The sequence below is a fragment of the Pongo pygmaeus genome, chromosome 7 (assembly GCF_028885625.2).
Source record: "Pongo pygmaeus isolate AG05252 chromosome 7, NHGRI_mPonPyg2-v2.0_pri, whole genome shotgun sequence".
NCBI lineage: Eukaryota > Metazoa > Chordata > Mammalia > Primates > Hominidae > Pongo > Pongo pygmaeus.
In genome coordinates, this window is record NC_072380.2 from 39,160,868 (window position 1) to 39,184,605 (window position 23,738).

General features: G+C 48.6%; 1 protein-coding gene across 7 annotated transcripts in view; it reads left to right on the plus strand.

Annotated features, from left to right (window-relative positions):
- Positions 1 to 733: 733 nt before the first annotated feature.
- Positions 734 to 23,738, plus strand: part of PLEKHA2 (pleckstrin homology domain containing A2) — a 73,074-nt gene continuing 50,069 nt past the window's right edge. For 2 of the 7 annotated variants that reach the window (XM_054497733.2, XM_063668669.1), the window contains exons 1-2: positions 1,329 to 1,446; positions 17,461 to 17,624. In XM_054497733.2, coding sequence (XP_054353708.1) covers positions 17,484 to 17,624 — 141 coding nt within the window. In that variant the 5' untranslated portion in view covers positions 1,329 to 1,446; positions 17,461 to 17,483. Of the gene's footprint in view, positions 1,001 to 1,328; positions 1,447 to 1,489; positions 1,623 to 17,093; positions 17,259 to 17,460; positions 17,625 to 23,738 lie in introns of those variants that run through there. The other 5 variants (XM_054497734.2, XM_054497737.2, XM_063668670.1 and 2 more) reach the window with 5 other exon arrangements.

Below are 23,738 nucleotides of genomic sequence, written 5' to 3' on the forward strand. Positions count from 1 at the left end.
AGGTCTACGTAGTAACACATGCTTGTCTGTTTCCCATTTTTTCCCAGAGCACCCTCATGCTCTGGGGGCAGGAAGGGAGTCTTCGCATCACACCGAAAAAGTCCCAGCGGGCACGGTGTAGGCGCCTGTGGTCCCAGATACTCGGGAGGCTGGGGCAGAACGATCGCTGGAGCCCAGGAGGTCGAGGCTGCAGTGAGCTATGACTGCGCCACCGCACTCCAGCCTGGGCGACAGAGCCAGACCTTGTCTTAATTAAAAAATAAAATAAAATAAAATAAAGAAATTAAAGTCCTTATAACCCTGATTAGAGCGTTCCCGCCCACTGGTGTCTTAGGGCACATTTAGGACAACCTGAAGAAGCCACTCTTCTTGGGACCCTAACCCTTACCCCAACTCCTCGGTCCCAAAGGCTAAGGGCTCAGGATCCGAAGGAGGCCCAGTTGAGGTCGCTGGGTGGGGCTCTGGGAGGAGGAAATGGGGTTCCTGAGGGAGCTCGCGCTCCAGCTCGCCTCCTCCTGCGAGGACGCCCCCTGCCCGGCCACCTGCTGCCCGAGCTAGCGTCGGGGCCGGGCCTCCCCGCGGGGCAGTCCCGGGGCGCAGGTCCCACCTGCCAGGCGCGGACCGCGGGCGGCCTCGGGCGCAGCCTCAGGGCGCCCCGCCCCCGCCTCCCCCGCGCGGCCCCGGCGCCCGGCCGCGCCCCCTCCCAGCCCGCGGCGCCCCGGCACCCCTCTCCCTCCCCGGCGGGCTCCGCGGAGCATTGTACTCACATCCGGGGCTGGGTTTTGCTTTAATGCGAAACGTAATTAACCCGGAAAAAAGAGCCGAGAGACGGGAGAGAAGGAGGGGGCCCTGGGGGAGACCAGAGCGAGGTGAGCGAGAGGCGCGGAGAGTTTGGCAGCCAGACCCAGAAATCCCTGGAGCGCGGCGGACCCGGCGGCCGGAGGGGCGACCCCGCCCGATGTAACGCGCCCCGCCCGAGCCCCAGCCCCTGCACGGGGGGGTAAGTTGGGCGCCCTTGCGGGCTCGGGAGCGGAGCGGCGCAGAGGGGCGCGCGGGGGCCGGCGGGGCTGGGGGTGCAGGGGGCGCCCCGGCGGGGGCCTGGCGGCCTAGGGGCGCGAGGGGCGCGCGCGCAGGGCTGAATACGCCAGTCCTGGTGGCTGACAGGCGAGGGGAGGTGGCCGCAGACTCTGGAGGCCTCCTCCAACCCTCTGGGAGAACCCCGAGGGCAGCCCCTCCTCCAAGTGCCCCGGGTGGCCAAGGTCGCCGCCGCCAGGGGTCGGGCTGCGGGGGTGGGGCCGCGGAGAGGGTGGGGGCGGGAGTTCTGCTGAGCTGCATTTTCTCACGTTTGCAGCAGCGAAACTTCTCTGCGGGTTCTGGCGCTGGGGCACCGACCCCGCAACGACTACCCGGGCTGCGGGAGGGGAGGAGAGCAGAGAACGTCCCCAGGCAAGTCCCTTGGGTACTGATTGGGCCGTGGAGACGCCTCTTTTCTCCCCGGACTACCTTATTAAATGACAGGCCTAGAAGGCTCCCCTAGGGACTCCTGTCCTTTCTCCTGGGTGCAGCCTGGCCTTTGGGCTTCTGGAACTCCGGACAGTGAAAAGGACTGCCCTAAAATGCAGGTTCGGTGCCAGGTTGGGTGAGCCCTCGAGGGGAGCTGTCGTTCTCTCTCTCACCAACTTCTTCCTCACCTTACACGCTTCCCTTTTCTCCTCCAGTCCTAAAGACGATTTCACCAAAATTTTTTAAAAAAGAAAGAAAAAAGAAGGGTGGGGGGGTGGGGTGGGGTGGGAAGCTAGGCCGTTTAGAATGGAAAAGTGTCCCTGCACGCCCAGAGAGGGGCGCAGGGCCCGCTGCGGCCGGAGCACCCTCACATCTCCTCCCCGGGGCCAGCCCTGCCCCCAGGCCCTAGCCTTAGGGTTTGGCTTCCTTCCTTCTTGGTGAACACAGGTTCAGGATGTATCTTCCCCTTCTCATTCCTTCTCCCTGCCCGCTCCCTTTCTTTCTTTAGGGCTCCAAGTGGGGTTTTCAGAGGACAGTAAACGGCAGAGAAGAGGGAGGGGAGAGCACCCCACCAGAAAGCCAGCTGTGGCTCTGGGGGCTCTGAAGGCTGAGCTGTAGATGCACTTGGGGCTGAAGTCCCAAGATTGCACTAATGGTGTTCTTAATATATCTGACCAAGTCCCATTTTCCCTTCTTTTGTCATTGTTTTTCTTTGGTTGCGAAGCCTTCCGAAACAGCAAAGCAAAAGATCTTGAAAGAATAGAAGTTTTTGTTTTCTATTTCAGTTGCATTCTGTTGACATGTGTTATAATGCAAGGCAGTGATAAACAAAACACAACCCCTGTCTTTATTTTTTCTTTTTCCTTTACCTCTGGAGGGCTGGACCCTGTCTTTGGGGAGCTTACAGGACTTGTAAGCCCCCCCCTTGTTTTGAGAAGCCAGAGTAAGCTTTTAGAAAGCATCATCATCATCTCAGACGTTAGCCCTCTGCACCATGTGCCGCCTGAAGGCAGATGACTTTTGCACTATCAGAGGTCTAGCTTGTAGTCTAGATTATGGCCAGCCCAACGTATGACATGTACCAGGTGCTAAGTAAATGTTTGTTGCATTAATGAATGAATGCAAACACATGAATTGTTTGCACTTGTCCAAATGGCAGAGAAAAGAGCAGTGTGGTTGTTCCTCAAACCTGTAGGGATTTGGTTCACCAAGGTGGTACATATGGGAGTTATTAGTCCGGTCGTTGCCTTTGCACCTAAGTATCCTTTGACCCTGTTTGTACATTACAGCATGCTTTCTACAAATTGTCTGTGGCACTCCTAGTGGGGTTTTAGCTGGCTGGTAATGGGAGCCTTGCTCATTTCACAGATTGGTAATTACCTTGGTATTGATTGAGAAACTGCCTGCCCTTTGGTGAAGAGTTTTTGCAAACCTTTCTTTTTCCTTGTCATTGGTGCTTTCTTCTCTCTTCTGTGTAAGGAAATAGGGCCTGCAGGTCCCATCATGTCATGGTAGTGAGCTGAACCATATTCAGCTCGGTATTTTAGAGTGGTTAAAATAAATCTTGAAGACATGCAGGTTTTGGTTGGTGCAGGTTTTTGTGCTGCAGAAGTGGGAAGGGGAAGGCTGATGAGCCCTATCAACTGAGCCCCAGAGCAGCCCTCCCACTACCTTGCCAAGTGTTTGCCGAAGTGCTAGAATACTAGGAAGACCCAAGCAGCGTTGGTCTCCTGTCCAGTTCGTGGGACAGATGGACAGGTGGGTGATGCCCTTCTGAAAGCCTGGATGACTCAGATGAGAGCTTGCTGTAGACCACAGTGCATCAGAATATCTCTTCTGATTCACGGAAACTGCTGTGGCTCGACTTATTCCGGTTGTGATAGACCTAGGGTTTGGAAAAGAGGATCTGGGTGCTGGGACGTTGGGTTGCTCTGCCCCCTCTCTTTTTCCACCATGAACAGTTTGGGTTGCCTTACTTTCCGTTTTCCATCTGTCTCAGTGAGCTGGATGGGACTCCAGGAATCTAATCTGGTAGGCTTTGGAAAGGAGGGAAGGAAAGCAAATATTATAGTGTGTTGGCCTATGGGAAGAGAAGAACCCTGGCCCTGCCTGATATAAGCCCATTATCGAGATGGGGTATTGGACAGGCGGGGGAGATAGGGCAGCCGAGAGGTGGGAGGGATGCAGCCCCATCCTGTCGGTAGAGAAGGCCAGGGGTTGGTGTAGTGAGACCCTACTGTAACTTCGGAAAGCCCCTTCCCTGCCCTGACCCCAGTTGATTGAAGTGATTTGTTATGCATTAAAGCCGGAATTGGGCTTTCTCACTGTGGAGGTCCCAGCCCTGCTGGGGCAGGGGCTCCTGATATTGCCCAGTGTGGGCAAAAGGCTTGGGGGCTTTGGCCCTGTGGTGTGCCTTTTGCCCACAGTGCCTGGTCAGCTGAGATGAAGAGGATGAGAAGCTGGGTCCTCTTGTCCTTATGCTCTTGAGAAGCACTGCAGTTAAAGTGCGAAGGCTGGGACTCAAATTTGGCTGGCCCCTTGCAAAGCAGCTCTCTGCTGGTGTGATTGCCCATGGCTGGATCAAGAGGCAGCTTTCCTTGGAAACTGATGAGCATGTCTAGGTTTCTGTTAACTATCAGGGTAGCCTGGCCAAGGAGTCAGCGCATTGCCTGGACTTTTTGTTTTAAACCTCCTGGAGAATTTTTAGAGATGTAAAATGTGGTGTTTCTTGGAGTAGAGGGAAGAGCGAGGGAAGCTGATGCCTTTCCTTGTGATAGGAATCCCAGAGTCGCAGTTTTTTCATTCACATTTGCTCGTTGGAGTTAGAGGGATGGAGGTGCGCATGCAGCAGCTGCCTGCCCAGTGTTAAGCAACTTTGCAGTAGTAATGACGACCATGTACTCCTTGTTAGGCACCCACACATGCAGTTTAACAACAACAATATTTACCCAATGTCTGGGTGTCCAGCGCTTTTCACACATTGTTTCATTTAATCCTCACAGCAGCCTTTGAAGTAGGTAGAGCAATTATCTCCATTTTGCAGATTAGGAAATAGACCCTGAAGACTTAAGCAACTTTTCTGCGTTTGATTCCAGGTCTGTCTGGCTCGAGACTCATGCTCTTTCCCTTCACTCTGCTGCATGGATGGGATGGGTAACTGAAATCAGCACACCCTTTTGAATGGTCATCTTCTTGCAAAAATTCCCTCAAAAATACTCATATTGGCTGGATGCCGTGGCTCATCTCTGTAATCCCAGGGCTTTGGGAGGCTGAGGTGGGAGGATCACTTGAGGCTAAGAGTTTAAGACCAGCCTGGGGAACATAGCGAGACCCCATCTCTACAAAAAATTGAAAAATTAGCTAGCTGTAGTAGTGTGCGCCTGTAGTCCCAGCTACTTGGGAGGCTATAGCAGGAGGATTTTTTGAACTCAGGAGTTTGAGGTTATAGTGAGCTATAATCGCACCACTGCACTCCAGCCTGGGCACCAGAGCGAGACCCTGCCTCTAAAAAAAAAAAAAATTTTTAAATACTCATAGTGATTATTGTCACCTGTACATCCTCCTTACCACACCCAGCCCCTCCTCCTTTCCTAAATCAAGAGACAGAAGCACATGTCTTTAGAGGAACACAGCTAGGCCATTTACGCTCCCCGCTCATCACTCCCCTGCCCCACCCCCGGCACTTTGCAAAAGGCCAGTAGGTTGGAGAAATTATATTTTTTGTTTTTTTGCTTTTTTTTTTTTTGAGACAAAGTCTCGCCCTGTCGCCCAGGCTGGAGTGCAGTGGCGCGATCTCGGCTCACTGCAACCTCCACCTCACAGGTTCAAGCGATTTTCCTGCTTCAGCCTCCCGAGTAGCTGGGTCTACAGGCGCATGCCACCACGTCCAGCTAATTTTTTGTATTTTTAGTAGAGACAGGGTTTCACTGTGTTAGCCAGGATGGTCTTCATCTCCTGACCTCGTGATCCACCCACTCCCAAAGTGCTGGGATGACAGGCGTGAGCCACTGCGCCCGGCCGGGAGAAATGATGTTTTCTTTTCATTCTCTTAACTGCCCACGTATTAGTACCCTCTGGTTGACATTGTCCATTATAAAATGAAGATTAGAGTTCCAGGACTCGCAGCTGTTGTTAGGAAGCCCTACAGTGAAACTGAATTCATTGTGGGGGAACTTCCACAATTCTGAAAGTTGGAGATCTCAGCTTTTATAGGCTGTAAAGCCAGTATGGCTGCGTGCCTGCACTGGTGCCCTCTCTGGTGGAGATGGTCTGACGAGCCTTCAGCCCCGGGCAGGCTTTTGTTTCCTGCAAGCTCCAACAACCACATTTTCTTTGAATGTAGATGAGGCTGCTGTGAAGAGAGGTCATGAGTGTCTGAAATATTTTGTTGTTTTTGGCATCTTTATTGCAGTGGTATCAATTTCCAGTTCCTCCTGCCTTACACCCCTCCCCCCATATTTTTTCAAAAATTCCTTCTTGAGTATCTCTTGCTCTCTACTCCAAGTTCTAGGGTCCAGTGGGGATTGGGCTATCTCAGGGTCAAGCCAGCACCCTGTCTGATCCGCCCCCCCTCATTCCTGTACATGTTTGCATTCCTCACCCTGCACTTCCTCTGGGAACTTATTCTCAGTACATTCCCTTCTCTCGCGCTTTATTCTCCCGCTTTACACTATTTGGAATCTGCTATCATGACAGTTTCAAAATGCGGCCATGTTAGAGCAGTAGGAAGTGGAGGCTTCCACACTTCCTAGGTTATAATCTTTGACCCATTCTCAGGGATGTGTTCTCAAATAGCCATGCTTGCATTTTGCTGTTGCTTTTACTGGGTTTGTACATTGCGAAGGCTGTGGTTGGCTCACAATATACTTTGATGTATGCTGCAAATCTAAACATATATGAACTCTGTTGACGTGGTCCGTATGTATTCTAGCAATAGGTGAGTGACTGCTCCATATCTCTATACCTCAGTTTCTGTCTGCTGTATTTCATACAGTCCTCTTTGAGATCTCTGATGTTATTTCCCGAAAAACTTTCTCCTGTTACTCAGTTGAGCCATTTCTGGTTGGTAGAACCTCAATCACTACTGAAGCTGCTGCTTGCAGCTTCTGCCCTGATAGGGGTAACAGGACAGAAGATGTATGTACCACACGCCCCACTCCTTGTCAAAAAGCACCTTTTGAATATTTTCTGGAGCAAAATCCCAGAAATTCCTTGTCCTGCTAACACAGAATGTAAAAGAAACATCTCTAAATTTTAAAAATAAGTAATTTTTTTCTCATTTTTGAACTGAGGTTGTAGTAGATTATTTTGTACTTGAGCCAATACCATTGAAGGCTTTATGTCTGTTACCATTGAAGGCTTTATGTCTGTTATCACTTTCTCTTATTATTTATCTCAAAAATGCTAAAGTAGTCAGGCAGAGTCTCCCATATTTCCCTCTATTCTTTCCTCTGTCTCCAAATTATGTTAGCCATCTTCAAAATCAAGAGGGCTATTCGGAAAACCACAGCTCTCATTACTTAATACCTTTATAGCTTTTCTTAAAATAAATCTATCTGGCTGGGCACAGTGGCTCATGCCTATAATCCCAGCACTTTGGGAGGCTGAGGCCAGAGGATCACTTGAGCCTAGGAGTTTGAGACCAGCCTGGGCAACCTACAAAAAGTACAAAAATTAGCCGGGTATGGTGGTGCACGCCTGTAGTCCCAGCCACTCAGGAAGCTGAGGTGGGAGGATCACGTGAGCCCAGGAGGTGGAGACTGCATTGAGCCATCATTGTGCCACTGTACTCCAGACTGGGAGACAGAGTGAGACCATATCTCAAAAAAAAAAAATCAATCTATTCATCTTTTCACTCATCCAGCCAGCCACTTATTTTATGTATGTATGTATGTATGTATGTATGTATTTTTGAGACAGGGTTTCACTCCTGTCACCCAGGCTGGAGTGCAGTGGTGCGAGACATTGGCTCAACTGCAACCTCCACCTCCTGGGCTCAAGAGATTCTCCTGCCCTAGCCTCCCCAGTAGCTGTGACTACAGGTGCACACCACCTCGCCTGACACTTATTTTAAAATGTCAGTCTTATCTCCCAAGTTTCAAGAAGGAAAACTCCACTGGGGGTTCCTGTCAGGGTCCCCATTTCCTTTTCCCAGAGCACGTGGATTCAAGGTACAGCTCATGTGTTGTAGGAATAGAGGAATAGCAGCATCGACTTGGGACTGAGTATTCTGTTGGCCCGAGGACCTGGGCGCTTCTTAAGACCAGACAGCAAGGGACCATACCAGCAGGAGAAAGGAGGAAAGGCGCTCAGAGGATGTTGCCATACGAAGTAAGAAGCCCAAATAGCTTGGAAGGTGCTAAAGCCCTCTGGGCAGGTAGATGTCTGGCTCTTGGATAATTGTGAGATGTGAAACATTTATTTATTAGGCTTAGGTCTTTAAAACACCAAAAAGTTCCAAGAGAGCTATAATTTAGGGAAGGCCTTGTTTGTTTGTGGACTCTGGAGAATTGAGAAATTTATTATCAGATTCAAAACTTATACACTTGGGTGGGAATCTGTGTGGAATTAAATAGCTTTCTCTCCTGCTAAATAAAGTAACACATGCTCCCTGTAGAAGATTTGGAAAAATATGTACAAGTAAATGAAATTCCACTCATGGCCCATAGATAATAACTTACTATTTTGGTGACTGTATATCTGGTTTTAAAACAGACCATAGATAGGAATATAAGAATAATATTTGGATGATTGAGATCATATTATGTACCACTTCATATCTTTTAAAAAACTTATGATGTGGTGACTTTTCCCCACATTCATTAAAAATAACCTGAAAACAGAGTTTTTGAATCATTGTGTAATATTTCCTTGTGAGTAAGTCCAGTTGTTTATTTAATTATTTTCCGGGCTGGGCACGGTGGCTCACGCCTGTAATCCCAGCACTTTGGGAGTCCAAGGTGGGTGGATCACGAGGTCAGGAGATCGAGACCATATGGCCAACATGGTAAAACCCTGTCTCTGCTAAAAATGCAAAAATCAGCTGGGCGTGGTGGTGCACGCCTGTAGTCCCAGCTACTCAGGAGGCTGAGGCAGGAGAATATCTTGAACCTGGGAGGCGGAGGTTGCAGTGAGCCGAGATGGCGCCACTGCACTCCAGCCTGGCGACACAGCGAGACTCTGTCTCAAAAAAGAAAAGAATTATTTTCTAACCATTGTGTTGTTCAGGACATTTCCAGTTGTTTGTTACTATAAATTCTATTGCAGTTGCCATCTTTTTACTTTAATCTTTCTTTGCATCTTTGTTGATTGACTTGGATGGAATGCTAGAAGTAGAATCACTGGGTCAAAGGGTATGAACATTTTTTACTTTCTTGTTATATATATACAACTAAATTGCTTTCCAGAAAGGTTCATACTCCTGTCCTGGGTGTATAAGAATCCTAGGAACATTTTTCAAGTAGACAACATCTGTTTTAAGCAGTGATCTTTCCCTTTCAGCCCCTCTAGTGCCTCTGTGTCCCATCTGGGCTATGTGCTATTTTCTCAGGGTCTGAGTCCCAGCTGTCTCTTGTATATTATGAGCCTGACAAAGTTATCCACTGCCTCAGTTCCTCAGGGCAATTTTTTTCTTGGCTCGAATCTCCACTGGTGGAACCTAAGGTATGGAAATGGGCAGTAGAGAGATATTTGGGGCTGCGATACCTCCCAGTGCCCCCAATTTCATTCTCTGGCAGGCAGCCATTGACTCTTCCTTCTCATGAGCTGCTTCTAGTCAACTGGCAGGTGTCGGCCAGAAATCTCTCAGTTTAATTGCCATTTAACACACTTTCTGCCACTGATTAATGGGTGATTCCATGCAAACTCTCTTTCCCCAAGTTTCACTTTTATCATAAATACTTATTTTCATTTGCAGTACATACTTAAGAACTTATATACTACTTAGAAATCTGGATCATATAAAACTTCCCACTTTTTGTTTTTCTTTTCATTAAAATTTTTTTTTTTTTTTTTTTTTTTGAGATGGAGTCTCACTCTGTCACCCAGGCTGGAGTGCCATGGTGTGATCTCGGCTCACTGCAGCCTCCACTTCCAGGGCTCAAGTGATCCTCCTACCTAGGCCTCCTGAGTAGCTGGGACCACAGGCATGCACTACCATGCCTGGCTAATTTTTGTATTTTTGGTACAGATGAGGTTTTGCCATGTTGCCCAGGCTGGTCTCAAACTCCTGGGCTCAAGTGATCAGCCCGCCTCGGCCTCCCAACGTGCTGGGATTACAGGCATGAGCCACCATGCCCAGCCTGAAATACATTTTTTAGTTACTGGAATAATACGAGGCTATGTCTTGGTTTGGTTTGGTGTTTGTTTGTGAGAGAGAGAAGAGAGGGAGAGAGAGAATGAAGGAGAGAGGGAGAGAAGGACAGGGAGGGAGACAGAAAGAGAGGAATTCTGTATGCACGTACTCTTGATTTGCTTTTAATGAAGTTCAGGAAGGGAGATGAAATAGGAAACAAACATTTAAAAAATGTTCAACCTCACTAGACATCATTATGTATTTGAAACCACCAATAGTTTAAAAGAATGAGAACATTCAATATATGTAAGATTATAGTGATGGTAACAATATATTGCTGGTTGCAACATAGATAAAATCTTTTTAGAAAGCAATTTTGTAAAAGGACTCAAGAATTATGAAAGATCATAGCCTGTGATCTCATTGTATTATTACCTGGAATTTATGCTCTTTCCATGTAAAAGATGAAATAAAGCATGAAAATACAAATTTTAGCCTTATGTATAATAGTGAAAAATTGGATACAACCTTCAATTTAATTGTAGATAAATGATTATGTAAATTATAGTAAAACCAGTCCATTAATGTTATGCAACCATTAGACACAATGATTATAAAGACTATGTAGCAACATGGAAAATGCTTATGACATCATCTTAAGTTTTAAAAAGGCCAATTATGTGGATAGAGACATGAAAAAGCATGCAAATGTGAAAATTGTTGGCTGGAGTGATTGTTAAAATAATTCCAGCATTGTTATATTATGATTTTTGCACTAAACCCAGAAAACACGAGGGAGGGTTGGCTAGGGAAGATAGGGTGCTGAGTGGGTTGGATAGAGGCCCCTTCTCTTAGAAATACCCTGTGTGCTTTGTTAGCTGTGTGTTGCGAAGGCCAGGAAGCTACTTGCCAGATAGTTTCATTACGGTATGAGAGCAAAGGTGAAGGGACCATCTAGAGAGAGGGGTATCTAGAGCTCTAACCCAGCATGAACACTTTTTTTTTTTTTTTTTTTGAGATGGAGTCTCAGTCTGTCACCCAGGCTGGGGTGCAGTGGCCGTGATCTCGGCTCACTGCAACCTCCGCCTCCCAGGTTCAAGCAATTCTCCTGCCTTAGTCTCCCGAGTAGCTGGGATTGTAGGTGCACACCACCATGCCTGGCTAATTTTTGTATTTTTAATGGAGACAGGGTTTCACCATGTTGGCCATGCTGGTTTTGAACTCCTGAACTCAAGTGATCCACCTGCTTCGGCCTCCCAAAGTGCTGGGATTACAGGTGTGAGCCGCCGTGCCTGGCCCCAGCATGAACGCTTTCCATGTTGTCTCAGGAGATGAGGGCTGGGTATTGTCAGGATGCCCACAGGCTTACCTGCGAACTCATGGGATAAACCACCCTCGGTCACCCGCTACCCAATATTTTCACACTGGGGAACTCAGGACAAAATGAAATTTCAGGCTGGGTGTGGTGGCTCATGCCTGTAATCCCCGTACTTTGGGAGGCTTGAGGCAGGAGGATTGCCTGGGTCTAAGAGTTTGAAAACAGCCTGGGCAACGTAGGGAGACCCCATCTCTACGAAGAATTAAAAAATTAGCCCTCCATGGTGGTGTGCACCTGTAGTCCCAGCTACTGGGGAGGCTAAGGCAGGAGGATTGCTTGAGCCCAGGAGTTGGAGGCTGTGGTAAGCTACGATTAACCACTGCACTCCAGCCTGGGCAACAGAGTATGACCCGGGTCTCTAAAACATAAAAACATAAAATGAAATTTAAGATAAGTGATTTTGGCTGGGCGTGGTGGCTCACGCCTGTAATCCCAGCACTTGGGGAGGCTGAGGCTGGTGGATCACCTGAGGTCAGGAGTTCGAGACCAGCCTGGCCAACATGGTGAAACCCTGTCTCTACTAAAAATACAAAAATTAGCCGGATGTGGTGGCACATGCCTGTAATCCCAGCTACTCTGGAGGCTGAGGCAGGAGAATGAATCACTTGAACCCAGTAGGTGGAGGTTGAAGTGTGCCGAGATGGCTCCACTGCACTCCAGCCTGGGCGACAAAAGCAAAACTCTGTCTCAGAAAACAAAACAAACAATCAAAAAACCAACCATGTAACTGTCAGAGTGTTGTGAGAGTTAGAAAAGACATTTTGAAGCTTTGCCTTGGTCTTGGCAGGGGATTTGGGGGTGATAGCATATATATGTACACCAAGTTGTTCCCCCATCTAAGTACCAATTACTACTGGCACTCCCCTTTCTCCCCTCACTGGCTCATTGCTAGAATAGTAGAAGCTAGGGATGAGCTGGCAAAGTTAACTTCCACACAGGCCTCTGTGAAGAAGAGGAAGAGCCAGAGAAGATTTGGAAGATTATGGTGACATGGCTGAGGAGGCGAGGACAGGCGATCTGGGGGCCTGGGGCAGCTCTGTGGACCCAATCTTAGCAACTGTTGAGACAAGGGATGTACAAATGGGATCAGAATGAACCATCAGAGGATTAGGGCTCAGGACCTGAGGTTCATGTTGTGTGCAGCATCTGAGCGTGCCGCTGCTGCGTGGGTCAGCTAGTTAGAGCCACATTTCTGTGTGATGCTCTGTTCTCCTGCAGCCAGTCCTTCCCCCCACCTCCCACATTCCTGATGAGCTCTGTGACTCAGCTGCTTCTTGGGACGTCTGAGCAGCTGTTTTTTTCTAGAGATAGAACCACAGTCAGGAGATGTAACCTGAATGCTTATCTTTCCCTTGGGTCTGTGAGGGCCCTCTCCCACCGTGAGGCCCCTGAAACAAAACTGGACTTTTAGAGGATTGTAGAAAGAGTGCCTTCTTTAGTCCCTGACTTCAGAAAAAGACAGGCATGACCAGGCATGGTGGCTCATGCCTGTAATCCCAGCACTTTGGGAGGCCGAGGCTGGTGGATCACCTGAGGTCAGGATTTCAACACCAGCCTGGCCAACATGGCGAAAGCCCGTCTCTACTAAAAATACAAAAATTAGCTGGGTGTGGTGATGTGCACCTATAATCCCAGCTACTTGGGAGGCTGAGGCAGGACAATCGCTTGAACCTGGGAGGCGGAGGTTGCAGTGAGCCAAGATTGCCCTGCTGCACTCCAGCCTGGGCGACATAGTGAGACTCCATCTCAAAAAGGAAAAAAAAAGAAAAAAGAATGATGAATCCTGCAGGCTAAAAAGGGGAAATTTGAAAGCCAGTGTTTGGTTGGACACCATGCTTAGTGATTGGGCCCAGGACAGTTAGCTTTGCTCTTCCACCGAAGCTTGTGTGTTTTCTCTGGGAGGTGCCTCAAGAGTAGCGATAGACCTTGCAGCCTCTGCAAATCTGTCTGTGACTGGTTGGGCATCAAGGGGGTTTGCCTGGTTTTCTTGGGGGGCTGGCGATCACCAGCATCCTGACCAGGCAGCTCTGCACCCTTCCGGGAATGCTGACCCAGCCTTTCTGGTGGGTCTCTTGTTCCTCTGTCATCCAGGGAGCTGAGGCTTCTCTCCAGGATATGCTCCCCCGCCCCCAGCCAGCGCGAGACCACTCCCCTTGCTCCCTTTGACCCAGTGTCTGCTGGGAGACTTCACGTTCCTCCTGTGGTGTCTGTTCCTCATTACTGGCTTGTGCCCATCTCTCTCCTGTTTCTGAACTCAAACTTGCTCCGTTGTGAAACTGGAGCTGGGGCGGAAGCTTTGTTGGAGGAGGCCCTGGGTCTGTCTGTTGGAGGTGCCATAATGGAAGGGTTGCTGCTTTGGGCAGGGGTGTGCCTCCCCCGGCCCCTGCTGTGCTGCAACACATCCTTTTCTGCTGTGTTTCTGAAACCTCCTCTGTCCATGGTTGATCCTTCTCACTGCCTCTTTTACTGCAGCTCCTCTGACTTCTTCCTTAGCTGTGCTGTTTCACCTCTGCCCTGTTTCTCGCCTGCTTTGCTCTTTGTCCCTTATCCTTTTGCAGTGAGTAGCTGTGGGATTCCCCGACGCGTCTCCCTGATGTCTGTGTCTCCGGTCCCCCTGACCTCACCTGGATCAAGGGATTCACCGGTCACTGGTATCCATGTGTGTGTTTTGGAGGCATTTGTTCCTAGGAGCCGCCTCTCAGCACTGGCCCTTGTTGGGGTGGGAGAGAACATGCCACATCACCAATCGCTACCCTTACTATTAGCCTGACCCGAATCCACCTGATGTCAGCCTGTGCTGTGGGAGGGTATCTCCCTCTGGGCCTGCAGTACCGGGGCTGTTTGGTCTCTGTAGCTCACCTGCTGACCCAGCGTCCCGTTGTGGGGGATGGCCTCAGCCAGCCATCTCACAACTTTGTGTGGCTGTGGACAGAGGGCCTCCGTGGGCTTGGGCCACCAGGAACTTCACTCTGTTGGAGCCTGTCAGGGCTCAGCAGTGGGTGGGGTCTGACCCTGAAAGTCTGAAGGTCATGTGGTGCTTTGGGACCCTTGTGGGACCCTTGTCCCACGTCGGCACTGGGTGTGCATTTGAATTGGGTGTCTCTGCTCATTGAAAGGGGCCAATCTTCTTTGGGGAGGAGAATAGAGCTCCTGCCCCTCCCTTTGGCTTTCAGAGAGTCCTAAGAAAATTGCAACAAGAACAGAGGCTGGCTGGCTTGAAGGTGTGGCTCATCCCACATTACCAGAGGGACTGTCCGGAGTCGGGGATAGGGCTCACAGGCTGGGTCTTTCTTCTTCTTTCTTCCTTCTTCTCCTTTTTCTTCTTTCTTCCTTACTTCCTCTTCTTCTGACAGGGCCTCACTCTGTCGTCCAGGCTAGAGTGGAGTGGTGCTCTCATGGTTGCCTGCAGCCTCAAATTCCTGAGCTCAAGCGATTCTCCTACTTCAGCCTCCTGCGTAGCTGGGACTACAGGCACGCCACCATGCCTGGCTAATTTTTTAATTTTTTTGTGGAGACGAGGTCTCGCTGTGTTGCCCAGGTTGATCTCAAACTCCTGCCCTCAAGCGATCCTCCCACCTCAGCCTCCCAAAGTGCTGGGATTACAGTTGTGAGCCACTGCACCCAGCTTGGGACTTTGTTCTGATTCCTCATTCTTTCCATTACAAAGGGTAACCGTATTAGGCTGCTCAGGCCGTCATAAACAAGGACCACAGTCTGGATGGCTTAAACAACAGAAGTTCACTTTCTCACAGATCTGGAGGCTGAAAGTGCAAGGGCAAGGTGTTAGCAGGGTTGGTTTCTTCTGAGGGCCATGAGGGAAAGATCTGTCCAGGGCCTGCACCTTGGCTTGTGGATGGCCGTCACCTTCCTGTGTCTTCACAGGGTCTTTCCTCCTCTTACAGAGACATCAGTCATAGTGGATTAGGGCCCATGCTAATGACATCATGCTAACTCAGTCACCTCTTTAAAGACCCTGTCTCCAAATATAGCCACATTTTGAGGGCCTTAGGGTTAGTACTTCAACATATTAATTTTGAGAGGACATAATTCACACCATAACAGTGACAGTGGAGTGATGTAAGATGCTGGGCCAGGGCTGTGACCCTACCTCAAGGCTCCAGAAACCCCTTGCATTTTAATCTCTTGGTATCTTCATGGAGCTGGAGAGGCTGTCCTTTGTAACTTAATTCCTGGCAGAATTTTAGAAAAAATTTTTTATGTTTAATTTTTGTGGGTATATAGTAGGGGTATATATTTATGGGGTACATGAGGCTTGCAGCACGTAACAGTCACTTCATGGAAGATGGGGTATTCATCCCCTCAAGCATTTATCCTTTGTGTTACAGACTGTTCAGTTATATTATTTTATTTTATTTTGACAGAGTTTCACTCTTGTTGCCCAGGCTGCAGTGCAATGGTGCGATCTCGTCTCACTGCAACCTCCAGCTCCTGGGTTCAAGCGATTCTCCTACCTCAGCCTCCTGAGTAGCTGGGATTACAGGCATGCGCCACCACGACTGGCTAATTTTTTGTATTTTTAGTAGAGACGGAGTTTCACCATGTTGGCCAGGCTGGTCTCGAACTCCTGACCTCGGGTGATCCACCTGCCTCAGCCTCCCAAAGTGCTGGGATTACAGGCATGAGCCACCATGCCTGGCCTCTTTTAGTTATTTTAAAATGTACAATTAAATTATTATTGACTATAGTTACCCTGTTGTACTATCAAATAGTAGGTCTTATTCACTCTTTCTATTTTTTGTACCTATTAACCATCCCCACTTCCCCCCAGCCCCCACTACCCTTCCCAGCCTTTGGTAACCACCCTTCTACTCTCTATCTCCATGAGTTCAATTGATTTGATTTTTAGATCCCATAAATGAGTGAGAACATGTGATGTCTGTCTTTCTGTGGCTCTCTTATTTCACACTTAACATAATGATGCCCAGTTCCATCCATGTTGTTGCAAATTACAGGATCTTATTCTTTTTTTATGGCTGAATAGTACTCCATTGTGTATATATGCCACATTTTCTTTATTCATTCATCTGTTGATGGCCACTTAAGTTGCTTCCAAATCTTGGCTATTGAGAACAGAGCTGCAACAAACATAGGACTGCAGATATACCTCTTCAATAGACTGATTTCCTTTCTTTGGGTGTATACCCAGCAGTGGGATTGCTGGATCATATGGTAGATCTATTTTTAGTTTTTTGAGGAACCTCCAAACTGTTCTCCATAGTGGTTGTACTAATTTATATTCCCACCAACACCGTACAAGGGTTCCCTTTTCTCCACTTCCTCACCAGCATTTGTTGTTGCCTGTCTTTTGGATAAAAGCCATTTTCACTGGGGTGAGATGATATCTCATTGTAGTTTTGATTTGCATTTCTCTGGTGATCAGTGATGTCGAGCACCTTTTCATGTGCCTGTTTGCCACTTGTATGTGTTTTTCTTGAGAAATGTCTATTCAAATCTTTTGTCCATTTTAAAGTCGGATTATTAGATTTTTTTTCCTATAAAGTTGTTTGAGCTCTTTATATATTCTAGTTATTAGTCCCTTGTCAGATGGGTAATTTGCCGATTTTTCTCCCATTCTGTGGGTTTTCTCTTCACTTTGTTGATTGTTTCCTTTGCTGTGCAGAAGCTTTTTAACTTGATATGATCCTGCCTGTCCATGTTTGCTTTGGTTGCCTGTGCTTGTGGGGTATTGTTCAAGAGCCTGGCAGAATTTTATTCAGATGTTTGAATTGGAGCTTACATCCTTTCTGAGATCATTTCTTCCATGTATAAAATTGAGTTGCGAGCCACTTCACGAGGTTTTGTGCAGAGCAACGATAATAGCTACTGTTCAGGAAGTGCTTACTGTGTGCCTACCACTTAATTCTCAGCCCAAGCCTTATTATTAACCCCGTTTTACAGATGCAGAAGCTGAGGCACACGAAGGTTAAATAATTGGTGGTCATACAATTAACAAGTATCCAGAACTGGAATTTGAATGCAGGCCCCTGATCTAAAGTCTGGGCTTATCTCCTCTATGGATGTAAAGTGCCCAATGCTATCCTGGGCACATAGAGCCTTGGAAAAGTGAGTTGAATACATGTGAATGGATTTTTAGGGGTGCTTAACATTGGGAGAGGTTTCCAGGGTCTGGGGTGGAACATTTGGTGCCCCCACGGAAGGAAGCTGGTGAGAGAGTCTCAGCCCAGCTTCTGGGAAAGATTCCTGCGGGTCCTGAGGCAGAGCTGCTTCATCTTCCTTCTCATCAGCACCTCCCTCCTGCATGCAGGGTGATGTGAGCAGATCCCAGGAATGCCTTATGTGGATCGGCAGAACCGAATCTGTGGGTTTCTGGACATCGAGGAGCATGAGAACAGCGGCAAGTTTCTGCGGAGGTACTTCATTCTGGACACCCAGGCTAACTGCCTCCTCTGGTATATGGACAACCCCCAGGTGAGAGGGTCAGTGGGAAGAGGCGGGGCTACTGGGTGCCCATTATTGCGCGGGAGGAATGCACGCAGGGTTAGCCTCCAGGCCTAAGCTCATGAGCAACACAACCTGCTGATGAGCAGGGAGGGGACAACCCTACAACACACACAGACACACACACACACACAAATGCACACTCACGTGCACACACACCACACACACCCCATACACACCACACACACGCACACACATGCACCTTATACACACACACCACACACACACCATACAGACACCACACATACACACATGCACACACCATATACACACCACATGGACACACACACATACACCCCCCATACACATACCACACACACATACACACACGACACACACCATACACACACACAACCCATACACCAGACACACACCATACATACATGCACACACACCCCATATACAAACACCATACATACACACACCAGACACACATCATACATACACATATACACATGCACACACACCCCATACACACATACCACACACACATACACACACAACCCATAAACACACATCACATACCATACACACATACACACACATGCACACACACTTGCACACACACCCAATACACACACCACACACATACACACAACCCATAAACACACACCAGACACACATTATACACACACACGCACACACACATGCACACACATCCCATACACACACACCACACACATACACAACCCACACACACACACCACACACACACACAGAGACACACATACACCATACACACACCTCCATACACACACACCCCCACACACACCACACACACCACACACGCATGCACCCCATACACACGCAGACACACACAGGCACACACACAGACACACACCACACACACACATGCACACACACATATACACACATACTACACACATACCATACACACCTATCCACACACACACAGAAAACCATCTCAGATCTTAGCTTGGAGAGAAGGATGCTGTCCTGACCCTGGCATCTGGTGTCTGCTCTCACACGCAGAGACCAGCCAGGATCTGCCGGTGAGATCCAAGTCCTGGATCCAGGCTCCAAGGCATGGCTTGCTTCCTGTCACTTCTCTCCAGGGCTGTGGCCTGTGGCTGCTCCTGCTCTTCCAGTCTGGGGGCCCCTCCCCAGCAGAGAATGTGACCTGGTTCCCTGAGCTGGACACATGTTGGACTTCTTTGGTCTCCTGACTCAGGAAGTCCTAGAATCCTGGATTGGAGGTACCCTTGGAGGTCACCCAGTTTTGTTTCCTCATGGTCCAGATGAGAAGAGAGCCTCAGACACTGCACTGGATCTTGGCAAGGACATGGTCAGAATTAGGTGACTTGCTGAGCATCTTGTGGAGGTCAGGCACAAAGATGGAGGCCACCTACCTTTGACTGCTATGTCTGGGAGTCCCTGGAGTCATCACTGCTCTGGGAACAAGTTGCTTCACCCTGATTTGGGATCTCAAGGCTTTTCTTATTCTGGCCCTGAGTGCTGTTAGCTCTTTCCTTCCCCTACCCTTGAGTGATTTGCTGGAATGAGCCTGCAAACACTGACATGGCCTCTGAACAGCAAGGTCACAGGTCATGGCTGTGTTGGGATGAAGAAGGGTGTGGGATCTGGGATTTGGCTCTAGTTCCGAGGCTTGGGAAGAGGAAATTCTGAATGTCCCAGGGACGGAGTTATGCTTTAAGATGCAATGTGGAAAATGAGTTACGTGAATCTCTAGGTCACTGTCCAGGGACTAACCATCTAGTGGTCTTGGGCATTTGTCTTCTAGATTTGATGGCCAAGAGAAAAACAGTATAGATGCGGAAAAACATACTCAGAAAGTCAGCTGCTGCTAATTGCCTTCTCCAGCAAGGATTAACCCTAAGTAGAGCTGAGCCCCGTGTTTCACCCTGCAGCCCTGATAAACCTGTTGCTTACTTTCATTTGCAGTGCCTGGTATTCAGAATGAACCCCTCCTAGGCACACTGTGACGCCCTCTACTCAGCCTGAAGTGCTGCCATTTGTCGTATAATGGGCCTGGTTTGCCTTCAGGCCCTGCGATACCGTTTTCCTTTCCTTTGTTCTTTTCTTTTATCTTTTTTTTTTTGAGACAGAGTCTTGCTCTGTCACTCAGGCTGGAGTGCAGTGGCACGATCTCAGCTCACTGCAACCTCTGCCTCCTGGATTTAAGTGATTCTCCTGCCTCAGCCTCCTCAGTAGCTGGGATTACTGGCATGTACCACCATGCCCGGCTAATTTTTGTTATTTATTTATTGATTTAGTTTTGATACGGAGTCTCGCTCTGTTGCCCAGGCTGGAGTGCAGTGGCGCGATCTTAGCTCACTGCAAGCTCTGCCTCCCGGGTTCACGCCATTCTCCTGCCTCAGCCTCCCGAGTAGTTGGGACTACAGGCACCTGCCACCACGCCCAGCTAATTTTTTGTATTTTTTTTTTAGTAGAGACGGGGTTTCACTGTGTTAGCCAGGATGGTCTTGATCTCCTGACCTCGTGATCTGCCCACCTTGGCCTCCCAAAGTGCTGGGATTACAGGCATGAGCCACTTTGTTACTTTTAGTAGAGACGGGGTTTTACCATGTTGGCCAGGCTGGTCTTGAACTCCTGACCTCAAGCGATCTGCCTGCTTTGGCCTCCCAAAGTGCTGGGATTACAGGCATGAGCCGTTGTACCTAGCCATTATTTTTTTCAATTTGGGATCTTACTCCGTTGCCCAGGCTGGAGTGCAGCGATGCAATCATAGCTCAAACTCCTGGGCTCAAGTGATCCTCCCACCTCAGCCTCCCATGTAGCTGGGACTACAGGTGTGCGCCACCACACCGGGCTAATTATTTTTATTTTTTGTAGAGATGGAGGGTCTCACTTTGTTGACCAGACTGGTCTCGAACTCCTGGTTTCTTTTTTTTTCTTCTTCTTCTTTTGAGACAGAGTTTTGCTCTTGTCTCCCAGGCTGGAGTGCAATGGTGTGATCTCGGCTCACTGCAACCTCTACCTCCCAGTTCAAGAGATTCTCCTGCCTCAGCCTCCCGAGTAGCTGGGATCACAGGCACCTGCCACCATGCCTGGCCAATTTTTTTTTTTTTTTTTTTTTTTTTGAGACGGAGTTTCACTCTTGTTGCCCACGCTAGAGTGCAATGGCGTGGTCTCAGCTCACTGCAACCTCTGCCTCCTGGGTTCAAGTGATTCTCCTGTCTCAGCCTCCAGAGTAGCTGGGATTACAGGCGTGTGCCACCACGCCCAGCTAATTTTTGTATTTTTAGCAGAGACGGGGTTTCATCATATTGGTCAGGCTGGTCTTGAACTCCTGACCTCAGGTGATCCACCGGCCTCGGCCTCCCAAAGTGCTGGGATTACAGGCATGAGCCACCGCGACTGGCCTGAACTCTTGGTTTCAAGCGGTGCTCCTGCTTTGGCTGGAGTTAAGTGTTTGTTGCCAGTAGACTTGGCTTTGGGCACACCAGAGATGAGCCCTGGGTGACTTATGGGTCTTCACGTTCCCTCTCCATTCTCCTCCTTTGTGTACTTCTTCCCACTCACCTGCTGTGTTAGCGCAAGTCATTCAAATGGATTTTTGTCTTGATTGACCTGCTTCACGCCGTGCTTCCCCACTAGGGTTGTGCTTTACCCAAACTGACTTGCTTGGGGAATCCTGTCTGGCTGTTGCCAGCTGCCTCCCTGGAGAGTTGGATCTTTCTTCATACCCTGGGTCACAGACTGAGAGTTGTGCTGTCAGTGGCAGATCACCCAGGACCACAGTGGCACCATCTTGGAACTTGAATATTGACAGTTGTCAGGATTCCCTTCACTCTGATTTGTCACTGGGGCCCAGAACCTGTGCTAAGCCTGGACGCTGTGCCTTGGGCTGCCTTCTAGGCTCTCTGGGGTCAGCCTCTGCAGCAGGTTCCCCTGGCCCAGGGCAGGTTCTTAATCTTTCCTGCCAGCTGAGCTCTCAGGATGTTTTGTGGTAGAATCTTCTTGAAGTTTGAATTACCAGGTAAAACTAACTAGTGGCCCACTGCTGGGGATTCTTTATGTTTTCCCAGGAAGCAGTAGAGCTCACCTGGCTTGGCATATTCTTGAAAAAGGAGAGTTTTGCTGTGATACAGAAATAATTCAGGACATTTTACTTCTTCAGTGGTTGGGTTAGTTCTTTGTTGTGTGAACGGCCAAACAGCTACTCCAGATTTAAGTGTGGATGTTTCAGGTAAGTTCTAAAATGGTATTAGTGAGCATTTATTACTGTGTGCCAAGCACACTTCATTGGGTTTTTATTTCATTCTGACAACAAGTTTAATTGGTAGTTATTATTGCCCTTATTCTGAAGATGAGGTGGGTGAGGCTGACAGGAGAAGAATTTGCCCGTGGTTACATAATAAAAAAGTAGCACAGCTGGGACTCTAACCCCGGCAGTCTAACTCTAGTGCCCCTGCCATTATTGCTGATAATGAGACAGGCGTCTAAGGGTGACTTGGAGGATGAAGAGCCTGCAAAGGTAGTTTCTGGTTAAGAAAGAGAAACCTGAGGACTCTCGGGGCTGGGAGGTCCTAGAAGGTAGGGCACTCGTGTGGCTTAGTTTTTTATCATAGTGTTTCCAGCATTTGATGAATATGTGTTCATTGAATGAATGAATGAATGAGCCAACTAAAGAGGGCCAGGGAAGGAAGTGGTCAGAAGTCAGGTCATTGGGGAATGTGGAGTGCCCAACATGGCTTTCCTGGGAATGGGGACAGGGCCAAAATGGAATGGAAGCTCTGCAGAAAGGGGCATCCTGGGGATTTTGGTCCATTCCTATGAAGAGAGGCATTGAGAACTGTGTGTGGTCATTGAACATCTTTATTTGATAGGGACAAGGAGATCCCTGCTATGTTTTCTTAATTATTTAATAGGCAGTAATAAGCAGAAGATTTTTGGACCCAGGTCTCTGATCTTTGTGTGTTGAAGCCACCTGGTAGGTGGTGTTCACTGAGCCTGAATCTGTTACTGCTGCTGCTACTGCTGTTATTACTAACTGCAGCTTATATTTACTAAGTGGTTGCCATGTGCCAGCCGTGGTGTGAAATGCTTTTACATGTGTTACCCCATGGAACCTCTCCATAATCCTGGGGCCTAGGGTCCGTTGTCACTCTTTGCTCATGGTTGTGCAGGTGGTAAATGCAGCGCTGGCGCCAGGTCCATCGACTCGAGTGTGCAACCTCCTCTTTGTCTGCCTCCCTCCTCCCACTGACCTCTGTGCTCAGCCCGTGCAAGGTCTTGTAGATGATGTGGAAAATGAATTCGGTGAGGACTTTGCCACTGGGAAGCTTCAGGGTTAGTTGGGGAGAGGAAAACAACACACACAAAACTATGGTGCTGATAATCCTGGCAAATCATTATAACAGGGTAGCATATCATTCAGTGCCAGTGCCAATGCCCAGATGCCAATATTTGGGTTGAAGGAGAAGGGGTTGCCATTTTCCTTTGCTGCCACCCATAAGGGAAAGATGTAGGGCTTGGAGGTGGAGTCTCATATGGAAAGTTCTCAGGCTGCAGAGATAAGAGACCAAGGTTGCAATCTTGGCTCTGCCACTGAGTTGATTTACATCTTAGGCAAGTCATTTATCCTGTGGAGTATGGGCACTCTAGGTGATCCTTTCACCACCACACCTGACTAATTTTTGTAGTTTTAGTAGAGATGGGTTTCACCATGTTGGTCAGGCTGGTCTCGAACTCCTGACCTCAAATGATCCCACTGCCTTGGCCTCCCAAAGTGCTGGGATTAGAGGCATGAGCTATTGTGCCCAGCCTCTAGGTGATCCTTACGTGCCTTTTATCCTTTCATTTCCTGAGAATAGAAGGAGATCCTGGAGTTCAACAGCATTGTTAACACATATTTACTAAATTTGTTCAGTGTGCCAGATGCTGATCTAAATACTGTGGCTACTTCAGTGAACAAGACAGTCTTTGCCTTCATAGAGTTTACACTGTATTTGGGGAAACAGACAATTGGGGTGGGGAGAGCTGGGGGCCCCCCTTCGTAGAGGAGGTGTCACTAGATCCAGATGTTGAAGGGTGTGTGAGGTTCATTTTTGCTATACATTATTCGTATTTGCAGAGCAT